General features: G+C 44.2%; 2 protein-coding genes across 2 annotated transcripts in view; both read right to left on the bottom strand.

Annotated features, from left to right (window-relative positions):
- Positions 1-307: 307 nt before the first annotated feature.
- six1a (SIX homeobox 1a) lies at positions 308-2764 on the bottom strand. The gene is made up of 2 exons (XM_005723974.1): positions 1857-2764; positions 308-1017 (listed from the first exon to the last, which is right to left on the bottom strand). Exons 1-2 carry the CDS (start codon positions 2414-2416, stop codon positions 723-725), a joined length of 855 nt encoding a protein of 284 aa, XP_005724031.1. The 5' UTR covers positions 2417-2764; the 3' UTR covers positions 308-722.
- A 7478-nt stretch (positions 2765-10242) lies between these two features.
- The window catches only part of six4a (SIX homeobox 4a), a 4995-nt gene continuing 3792 nt past the window's right edge, over positions 10243-11445 (bottom strand). Inside the window, exon 3 of the mRNA XM_005723971.2 lies at positions 10243-10965. Coding sequence (XP_005724028.1) covers positions 10358-10965 — 608 coding nt within the window. The 3' untranslated portion in view covers positions 10243-10357. The remainder of the gene's footprint in view (positions 10966-11445) is intronic.

The raw sequence follows: 11445 nt of genomic DNA, 5'->3' as shown, positions 1-11445 counted from the left end.
TTGTTGAAAAGCTGAGAACCAGTAGAACAGGATTTCATCCGTGCTGGAAGGAAAAAAAGGCGACTTATAATAATTTCCGATTCAAATCCCACCCGTGCAGATTCGGAGATTTGTTTAGTTGTTGTGCAGTTGTTAGAGGACGGGCTCATTCAAGTCCCCCCAAAAAGAAAAAAAGAAAGATAATAGAAATCTGTCCTATTAATGGCGTGCTTCCTTTGGTTTGCTTGGATTTATAAAAGGCAGTACCAGCCCCCCCCCCCCTTTTTTTTTTGCCCCTCGCTAAATACACAAATAACACAGAGACAAATTAATTAGTTTTGTTTTATTGGAAACTAATTACCATGACTCTAATGAAAACGTTACCTCTTAGTTTCCATAGCAGGAGGTCGCTATATTTTTTTTTGTTTGTTATCTTTAACAAAATATCATAAATTAAGGAACGGGCAGTCCAGTTAAGTGTTTCGTTAAGAGTTTCAGAAAGGTCCTGTTTGTGTGTTTCCATGTGCAGGAGATCAGAAAAGCTCCTGTTGTGGAGGGGGTATATGGGTTAAGCGCCTTAAGGAATTTAGTTCTAACCAAATTTAACGACAGACAAGTCAGTCTATATTATAAGATAGGCTACTATAGTGTTATTTCATACATGTATTTAATCTGATACACTTATCAGTCTTTTTCTTTTTTTCCTGTTTTCTTTTGTCGAATCTGATCGTCTGACAGCCTCTTTAAGAGCCCAAATCCACAAGACTGGAGGTTAGAGGTCCCAACAAAGAGTCCTGCAGTTGGTGTGGGTGTCCGTGCATGCCGTGCACCGGCTGTGGGGCCCCCAGTCCGGACATGGGGTAAGCGGAGGCCCCGGGGTGGCTCATGTTGCCCTGAAGCAAAAGCGCTGAGTTCTGGTCGGGGCTCTGAGGTGGAGAAAACTCGTCCTCCGAGCTGGACATGAGAGACTTTCCTCCGTCTAGAGGGGACAGCTGGTTCTGTTTGTTGCCGCCTGCGTTGTTATTTTCGCTGTTCTCCCTGGAAATGACAACAACGGGGAAATTTAGAGAAAAATGCTCTCAGTTTAGTAGATGACATTATATCAGCGAGGCGGGCCTTGAGGAAACGTCTTTATTAGTTTGTAAACGTGGATGGATATTGCGCACAAACCGCAGCGTTTTTGCTAACAACGAAATTTGTCCTTTGTGAGAGAGAAATGATTAAAAAGCATTATTATTGTTCGCCTTCTTATTCTTTTCCTGATTTTTAATTTCACCGCATATTATCTACATTTGCTGATCTGTTTAAAGTAAAAGTCGTGTGTTAGACGCATTTATATCCCCATGTAACCTAATTTAACCTCACAGCCTAACATATTTCAAATTTCCATGGTCTCAAAAAAGTGTCCATATTATTTTATTATGATTTTTTTTTTGTAAAGAAATTTTTAAAAAAGAAGTCACGTTGATGGATTTCAAATTGTTTTGGATTACAATTCGAGTCGAGACAAGTCAGGCGTTTTTGAAGTGAGTTCAGCGTTTGACAACATCTCGCTGCTGTTTAACACCTTCACTGTTATCAGGACAGATCTGATGTGGAAACGTGAACACGTCCTAAAATACTCAGTGCGTGGACGATTTGAATGAGGTGTTTCGCATGAGAAGGATTTATATTTTTCTCTTTACTTCAGGATTACTTCAGGGCCACGCTGTCAGAGCGCTGTCACTGATTCATTTATATTCTCGCTGCTTGAAGCCACTTACAAAAAGCATTTTTACCAAAGAATAATTTGCTCTTGAAACATGTTTTTTTTTTAAACACTAAACGCTTTCTGCCGTGGAGTGAGACAGCAGCGAGGCTGTGACAGTTTCACGTACCTCTCCTTCGCCTCTGCGGCTCTGTCTCTCTGCCGTCTGTTTTTGAACCAGTTGCTGACCTGCGTGGTGGTCAGTCCCGTGGCCTCGGCCAGCTCCCTCTTTTCCCGCGGGGACGGGTATGGGTTGTGCGTGTACCACTCTCTCAGCACCCCCCTGGATTTCTCCTTAAAGCAGTAGCTTGTCTCCTCACCGTCCCATATCGTGCGGGGCAGCGGGAATTTCCTCCGTACCCGGTACTTCCCTACAGCTCCGAGCGGCCGGCCCCGCAGTTTCTCCGCCTCCACGTAGTGCGCCTTGAGCCAGAGCTGCTGCAGCTTCGGATGGTTGTGCGGGGAAAACTGGTGGCTCTCCAGGATCTTATAAAGCTCTCTGAAGTTCCCCCGATGGAAGGCCACCACCGCCTTGGCTTTGAGGACGCTCTCGTTCTTGTGGAGGTGATCACAAGCGGGCAGCGACCACAGGAAGCGGCCGAGCCTCTCCAGGTTTCCACCCTGCTGCAGCACCTCGCAAACGCACGCCACTTGCTCCTGTGTAAACCCGAAGGACGGTAATATAGACATGATGTCCGGGGCTCAGTCCTCTGCGCTGTTATCCAAAAAGAAGCGGTAGCTGTCGTTGACTTTGTTTATATTCGTTTAATTGTGAGTCCTCGCGGTGCAATCCAGCGCAATCCGACCGCGCTGCACGGGCCTAGAAGCTATCCACTCCACTCCAGCCCCTGATGCGCGCAGCAGATTGGGATGTTGATTGTTGGGACAATTTGTTCCTGTTGGAGATATGTCAGGCTTAAAGGGAGCCTCTGCGTTTCGGTGATTGGCTCTCCCTCTGCCCTGCACCCTGTACAGCAGAGCAGGACTGAGTTTGCAGCTCCGTTTCCTCCCCAGAGGCAGTGCGTCAGGGGCTGAAATAGGAGCGCTCCCACCTCCCGCCCCCACAGTCCCTCTTCCGCTTCATCCGAGGGAGCAGAGCAGCACCTAAACACTAATCAATTATTACAGACCTCTTAAAAGTCGCATTAACGTGTTCTGAATGGAGGCTACATCTTCTTTAAACGGTGACTATGGACGGCAGACCTTCCCGCGTGGGACAAAAAAACCAAACCACAGAATGCTCTCCCTCCACACGTTATCAGTAATCATAGTCAGTGGAGGGTGAACCCACAAAAACACAGAGCTTTTGGTTTTTGAAGACAGGTTTATGCTCGATTAAAACAGAGATTGTAGTCTGCTTTTATAAACAAATAGTTTTAAGTAGAAACCCAGAAGATTTTTTTATTTTTTGCTGAAATTTATGTTGTTTTAACCAATCCCAAGTCTTTGTTTTTCTTTTTCTTTCTGTTTTTTTTTCTTCGATTTACCATCACTGTGTGTTGTGGACACCATAATTACATGCAGGCTGGACATTCTTGCTTCACCCTCACCTTTGATAGCCTATTAATTAACAAAAGCCGTTTATTTTATGAGGTGATATAATTTAATAAGTTCCTCAGATAGCTGGGTCCATTATGCGCCATTACGAACTTCTTTTATACGAGGAACCAACACTACCTGCCAAACGTGTTACGGCCCATAGACCACCAGTAGGAAAACAGCCACTTAAGCGTGTGTGTGTGTGTGTGCGTGTGTGTGAGAGTAAGAGGGAAAGAGAGAGAGGTTGTTAAAATATCATAGTGGACCTTTGCAATTTGCCTAACATCCTCACGACTAATAATAACACATAAACACTTAATACACACTTTATAGAACTGAAATAAAATAAAATCCATCCTGCTGGTGACAAACATTTTGCTGATCCACGTGAGTCTTAATATTAATATTATAGCCCATCCGGACAAATAAAAGATGCCACTCTTTTGCTTCATTCTCCTTTTTATCACTGGGTTTCTGGAGAGACCCCCTTCAGTCTGCAGCCTATACATTTATATTTCAAGGATTAGACGGGCACCGCACTGGCTCCAGTGTTTTCTGCGGGGTGAAACTCTAAACCAATCCATTAGTAAATGAGTTCACTGCGACACTGGTCCTCGGTGGTGCAGTTGTTGGTTTGAGCCATATAGATCACATTTCTTTATCTACACCAGAGTCTGAAACTTAAACCCCCCTTTCAATATGTTATATGGGGCGGGATTGAATTATAATATATACAAAATTTAACCAAAAACAATTTCACAGAAAACGTTTTTGTTTTTGAAGACCTTAGATCTCGCTAAGGCATATTTTTGTGATAAAGATTTAATGCTTTGAACTCGTTTTAGTGCTGTCAAACTCAGTAAAATGCACTTCTAAAGACTCTGGAGCAAGGCTGTAAATCACGCTGTAAGATTTTACGGGCAAACGTGTGAAAAACAAAACGTCTCAATATTCGGGAATATGGGCGAATGTCCAGGCTATTAAATAATAAAAACAGAAAATGAATTCAAAACTGCGGGTTAAACATCCACGTGATCGCTTCAGTGCTATGCTGCTATTTGAACTCGCTGAAAGGACAGGCCCTTGAAATGCAGCATCTCATTTTCGAGGTCATAAAGACGAGAATTTAATTTGTGTGGTATATTAAATGGAAACACTGCAGAAAAACAAATAATTTATGAAATTTGAAACGAATTGTTTAGCGTGTATTCATTAATTTGAAGCACTTTCCTCTTGGATGGACCGCTGTCTCACCAAGCTCAAATTATAGCTACTGGGAAAAAAAGCATCCCTATATATTATTGTTTAAAAAAACAGAAAACATTCAAATGTCCACTTTTCTCACACATGCGCAGTTAAAAGCCCAAAACCTCAATTTGATTCAAATGTAACTAATGCTGTGGGATTTATAATGTGGAACAAGAGTAAAAGCGGATACCCTATGCAAAAAACAAACAAAAAAACCCTCTGAGGTAGGTGGACACGGGACTAGGCTGGGGTGTAAGCAGCACTCGGGCTGTGTAAAACCCTCAGTGCTTCAGTAAATGAGCTGTCTGATGAGCGGCTCTCGGGTTTCTCTAATATTTCTACCACATTGCGCCGCGCCTCCTCCTTTAACCCGAGCAGCCCGGGGGGCGAGATTATTTCAAGATGTGGACTCTCCCCCTCTGCCACGGCCAGTGCTGGTCTGCTCATACCCCGACAAGGAGTTAATGCAGTACTCGGATAGGCTATCAGTCGTTAGGCCTATTCGTTCCAGGGAGCAGGGATTCCTCATTTTGTACTTTTTTTCTTTTTGTCCCCACGCTGTCTCATTCGTCCTTTATTAACTTATAAACCCCGACTCCCTTCCTGTGTGCTGCTGAAATCCAGCACCGATTTCACAGAAAAAAATTAAATAAACTTTTTTTCCCTTCTCCCCCCTTCTCTCATTAATCTGGGGTTTATGCGTAAAGGAGGCCATTGATCTGAGCTCTCTGAATTATGCTCTTCCAACTCCTTATTTGGACTAATTAGCCTTTTGACAGCAGCATACACCAGAGCATTTTGTGCAATATTGATTTTAAAAAAATAGGTGAAATGTCGCACTTTTACTCAATTTCAGTGCGCGACAACTCAAAACAGTGAAAACACTTCATAAAAATGTCATCGTCAAAAAGACAAAAGAGAGGGGTGGTGGGGGGTAAGTTTCCTATTGTAGGGTTAATTTTTTCCCCTCAAATATAGAGGAAAATTGAAACGAGCACTGGCTCACTTAACAGATGGTTTTCAGTCTGTCTAAATCCAAAGTGCTATTTCAGCTGTATGGATTGGAACAAAGCCGATGCTGTTTAAATTGAGTGAAAAATGTCAGATTTAGTCTCCATGGTGTTTGAGCATTGTGGGGTTTTTTCCCCTTAAAGGAAAATGTCACTCCAACAACATGTATTTAACATGAATCATTTATTTATTTAAAGGGAAAAAAATCCCAAATCAACAACGCATAGGTGGATTCCGGTTATGAGTGACGCCTGGTATTTCTTAGTTTCATATGGCAGCTCACATATGACTGACTCCACATTGGGCAACAGATTAATAAATATAAGTAAATATAAGTTGCCTCGGAGATTTGCCCATTCAAGATGCTCTAAATGTCTCTTCGATTAGGAGTAAAAGAGGTTTATCCGGTTATGTGGATGGCAGTTTTAAAAAAAAGGCAGCTCCTTCTCTCAAAACAAAACACAACTGTTGACATGAGTGAGTTAAATGAAATTGGAGCTGCAATTATCAGCTTAACAGAGTTTCCTGTCATGTTGGAAAATTAGACCTGGTACAAGTGTACTGGGGTTAGACCCCCTCCACCACTGCCACCATCACCACTCACCCACCCGCCCCTCCTCATCAAAATCATTACGCATTTCCTCAGAGGACCACCTCCACAAATATGCAATTACGGCCTTGGCTTTTACTGCGCTCTGCTCGGTAAACACGCTCCGGGCATGTGGAGGAGCACATGCCCATGTTTTAGAGAAACTCTTTTCTTGGATGGATAAACAAACGAGGTCGGCAGACCAATCCATAAACAAACAAACAAAACAAAAAATTTAAAAAGGGAACAATTTCAACGTGATGTGCCGGGGAGCCATGTGTGCCTTCTGGCAGGGAGGGGGCGCCATGACAATACTTCGCATCCGAGTCCAAATGTAAAACCCTGAGAGGATGGAGGATGAGCTGGTATTTGGGTATTAGGAGTCGCGCAGTTGTGTGGCAGGTGTGCGGGTGCGCCTTATGGTCTGCATTGGTCACTTCAGTCCTCATGTGCGCAGCTCCTGTTACAAAGTGGTGTTTTTTTTCTCTTTGGGAAATACCTTTGACCACTGTGGTGTGCACTTGATGCTGCCTCCCAGCTGCTGCCCCTGAGTGTGTGTGCGTGTGTGTGTGAGAGAGAGAGCGAGAATGTGAGTGCATCACACAAACACTCAGACTCACACATGCACACTTAAAGCTGTCCTCATGAGTTATGTTTTCTGTCCTTGTGCTCCAGAACAAAGCAGTGAATCATGCTGTTTGCATCCCCCCCACCCCATCTCTTGCCACACTGGGTGATGCAGCAGACATGTGTGCATACCTCACACTCTGCCAAACAACAACTTAGGAGGTAAAAGAAAACTCTACAAGGTCATTATTTCCCCTCCATAGTTCAAACACTGCCACATACTTTCCACAGCCCGGCTGGAGCCAGCAGACTGTTTGTGCCAGGACCGGGGCTCGGCCTGTATGGTGGGTCTGTACAGGGCAGGCTGGTACCCGCTGACCCCTGCCCTCTCATTAGTGGGACGTGGAGCAGCGGAGTACCGTGCTCCCCAGGTCATGTTACATATGGCTTGCAGTCTGCTGCGCCGCATTAAATGTCAGCTTTGAAACCATCTGAAAGATCAGAGGTCAGTGTTTTTAATAAGGCCAGAGTTCTGGGGGAGTTCCCTCCTTTTTAACTGCTCGCCTGAGTATGTTTCACGTTGCGTGTTTGAAATTGTGGACAAAATGATCCACTGCACTGTTTGGTTAGGTGTTGGGGATGTCCTGGGGTTTTTTTTCTTTGTTTTTGCCCATAAAAAAGCATTTTATTTATGAAATCTTTAAACATTCTGCTGTAGAAATCCAAACACGCCGTCTTTGTGGCAGTGCTTATTTTCCTTTTCTGCTGAATTCTTAGGCACAATACACAAAGGTGGAATTTGGAGTTTTCTGTTCCCCCTCTCCACCCTCCTCTCCCCTCCCCGTGAGATCCACAGACTATGGGATCCTGCTGCAAATGGGATATTGTTCTGGGCTCCAACAAAGCTGTTTTCACCCTCTTCAATATTACAGGAGGAGCTACCTGATACCTAACAATCAGCTAATCCACTGCCCATGGCAACGAGGTCACCTGTGCACAGGTAACTTTATCCAGGTTGCCTGCTTCTCTCTCCCTTTCCCGATAGTCCCTGCCATTTTTCTTCTCCCCCTCTCTGTGACTCAACAGTGAGCACAGACAAACAGCCTCTGTTTATTTAGGTCATCAGCTAGATCATATATAACTCCCGTAGCCAGGATTCCCCGAGCAAGGACGACTCCTATAATCCAGCACAGACACACACTGCAGAAAATAAAAATCCCCTGCTGTTCATTCATTTGTCAAACTTTGTCTCCATCTTATCTCTCCAGTGCTGGTTTGGTCAGGTGCCCATTGCGCGAACAAGTATTGGCTTGTGATTCATGAATTCACAGCGAATCCCCTCAAGCCTTGAGAAGAGCCTCGGCTCTTTTCTGGATCGACTCTGTGTCTGTGAGTGACAGCACCTCAGATTCATTCTTCCATATGCTGAAGTTAGGGAGTGGGGGATTTGGCCTTCGCTCAGGGAAAAGACCATTGGATTGGACTGAGCTGTGGGGAGCTGCAGACCCCCCACCCAAAAGGAGCTTTACCTCTGGAAATCTCATTGCTGTTTATTTGAATTACAGAGACTGAGATGAGAAAAGGAGGCCTAATGAACTCCAGGTTGCCAGGCATGTGCAAACGATCACTGCAGGTTTGCAGAGAGCTGCACCAGGCTCGCTGGATTAAAGTGTGCCAGTTCACCCCTCCCCAACCCCGTATCCTGCACAGGACTCCAAAACACTGAGATGAGATGTTCTTTTTGTCCATCATAAACTTCCATTTATCTCAGACATGCTGTGACGAAAGAGAATTAAATAACGCTATTAGTCATCTTCTAGAAAGAATTAAAAATGCCTGTTTTCTGTTTTTATAAATATAAACTTTTATTGCAGTATGGAGATTTAGAAAAATACATTCACATAATTTCAGATAACAAACATATAATTCAAACTAAGATTAAAAAACAAAAAGCAACAAAGACACAAAAAAGACTATCTTTTTCCCACAACTCGTTTTTGGTTTATGACATTAAAGCACTGAGGATACTTTCACTGAAATGCCCACTCAAATGAGAGGATCATGTCACAGATCCTCAAGAAAAGTGTTACGAGGCCACTAGCATGTAGATCCACTGATAAATATGCATGGTGCGAGTTGGCTGTGAGGTTGAAATGTCCCGCTTATGGTCACGTATGAAAGCGAGAACTCCTGCTGTGAAAAGCAAATGGGCTCTGCACTCCTGTGTCTTTCCCTCAGTTGATACCCGACTAATGTCCCGGCGACGGTGACAGTGGGAAATCTCTGAAGCTGCGTGGCAGCGCACGAGCCACAACAGAGCTTCATTTTATGTTAGTCACAAGACAAAGATTAAAAAAGTACAAGGCACAAGTGTCCCAAACACGATGATGCCACGCAAAGAGAAATGACCACAATCTCTCTCTGTTTTTAAAGTGGGACGATTTAAAAAACAAAAACACAATTTGTCCACTTAGTCACGTCCATAACTTCTGTCCCTTTGTTCCTTATACTTTTCGAAAGCATACGTGATGTTTGCACCTGGTTTTTACAGAAAAAATATAATTCGTGATCACTGACATCATGGAGATGGGTCATAATGGAAGATGATACAGCACGGTGTCACCACATCAAGTTGACATAGTATTAGCTGCAGCATTAGAAAAAACATGTGACGTCCAGCGTGCGAGCTGACCTTTTTGATCATCGTTCATATGCTGGTCTCACAGGTTGATGATGAGGCTTGAAATAGGAGCCATTGCCGAGAGGGTTGTGCGTTTGTTGAGGTGTGTCACACATGACAAAACCCTCAACACAAAGGCTGTTTGAAACACATCCGTTGTATTGTCACTATGGTAGTGCAAATGCCCAAACAGGCCAATGCCATTGTGTATGTTAAGTAGCAGAAAGGCACATTTTGTCTTAAATGTTGTCCCATTTTTGAACCCTCCCAGCTCATTTGGTATGAGTTAAAGCACAAAAAGCTGCACTTTTTAGTACTGATTTGTGAGGCTTTTGTAGACAATCTAAAGTGCTTACTGAAGGACACTCCCCCACCCCCAAATCAGCAGCTTTGTGTGTTTAGTGACCTATTCTCTTTATAAACGCGTGTGCAGTCCTTCAGTAAAGCTGTTGCTGTTTAACTGACCATTATCATAGAGGCTCACTTGCTGTTCCCCCTACAGCATGACCTTTTTGGTTTGACCCAGATGACGCATTTAGTTTGGAGGAACATCCTTGTCACATGACTCGAGGCTTTCCAGCACCTGCTTCTGCAGATCAAATCCACTCAACAGGAAGTAGCAGGTGCAGTCTATAAAAATGCACATTTAGACACGGCTTAAACGCTTACAGCAACGTCTTCTGTTAGCACATCACCATCGTAATGTTTCGTCTTAGGAAGCTGGGCTTTTAAAACATGTCACAGGCTTTTTTTTTATTATTATTATTTCGTGATAAACTGATAAAGCCCACCTACTGGGCTCCTCTCTGACTTGAGTGCATTGTAAAAGTCAAATGAATGCAAATAATTTAACATTGAAAAGGAAATGAATGTTTTTTTTAAAAAAACAAAAACAAAAAAACAACCCACACACACGCACACAAAAAGGAGTAAAAAGATTCATCATATCACTGCTTGGGCGGACTTGAGTGCTTCTGCAAAAGGGAGAGGTTTGAGGTTAAAGGTCAGCCATGTCCTCATCCATCTGCACTGTCTGTAGTTTGGCCAGCTCCTTTCCCTCCGTAGCCTCCATCTCCCCACACATTGCCCGCACCATTTCGTTCATGCTTCCTGAACCCGAGCCATCCACCTTGCTCTCTGAAAGGTTCATGTAGTTGTTGTTCATGCCGGGGCCCATCAGGTGTGAGGACGGTGCCCCTCGGACCTCGTGGCCCCCAAGGTACTCTGTGGGCTGGAGGTGGTGGTTGCTCGGTTCTGTTTGAGCCATCAGGGGTGTGCTGACAGTGAGGGTGGTGTAGACCTCTGAGTCCGGGCTGGATGAGCTGACGGCAGTGACCTCGACGGTTGAGGCGGGACCTTGGCTGGAGGAAATCTCTTCTGAACTGGAGTAGTTGATTTGACCACTGGGGTCCAAGTGGAGCCCGTGATGGTACGAGGAATAAACACCTCCCTCCAGAGGCTCCTTCTTGATGGATGGCTGGCCGCTATTGCTCATGCTGTAGAGAACCGTACTGTGGTGCAAAGATGCCATGGTCAGTTTGTCCTGCTGCTCGAATGAGTCGCCACTGGAGGAACTCACTGCTACATTATTCAGAGCCATGGTACCTGTGGTGATACAACAATAGATCAATACATATATCTTTCTCCAGTTTGGCTGCAGTAGATCCCCTTCCCGCTGCCTGATCCCCTCTTCGGTTCTTGCAGTATTATGCGTTCCATTTACAGCAGGCCTTGGCCGCAAAATTGCTGTTGTGTGTCTTACACACTTTGAGGACGTTAAGATCGACCCTGCAGTTGCACCAGAGAACAAATGAATAACGCTGCCAGAACTCAAGAGAAAGCTGCAATTTTCTGTTTTTTTTTCTTCTTCTTCTAATTATTCATCCTGGTTTACATTCTCTGCTTCATGTCAAAGTAAGTGCTGTAATGGCTTATTCCCTGTTAGTGCATTTCATGGCCTCTGATCGTCTGCAACATATTTCCCCTCCCCTGCTCTGGAGATCAAGAGCGTAATGATGATGAGTGATGGTGACTTCAGAACTTGTTTTTATCCATCTCTGGGGTTTTAAAAGGACCACCACTTCT

The sequence above is a fragment of the Pundamilia nyererei genome, unplaced genomic scaffold, assembly GCF_000239375.1.
Source record: "Pundamilia nyererei isolate P.nyererei 1_Seehausen unplaced genomic scaffold, PunNye1.0 scaffold00010, whole genome shotgun sequence".
Taxonomy (NCBI): Eukaryota; Metazoa; Chordata; class Actinopteri; order Cichliformes; family Cichlidae; genus Pundamilia; species Pundamilia nyererei.
This window is presented reverse-complemented; position numbering and strand designations above follow the sequence as displayed.

Excerpts from the sequence above, each read along its gene's own strand:
- six1a (XM_005723974.1), bottom strand. The coding sequence starts at position 2,416 with ATGTCTATATTACCGTCCTTCGGGTTTACACAGGAGCAAGTGGCGTGC. Across the intron at positions 1,018-1,856 it reads GCCGCAGAGGCGAAGGAGAG|GGAGAACAGCGAAAATAACA; the intron begins GTACGTGAAACT and ends TGTCATTTCCAG.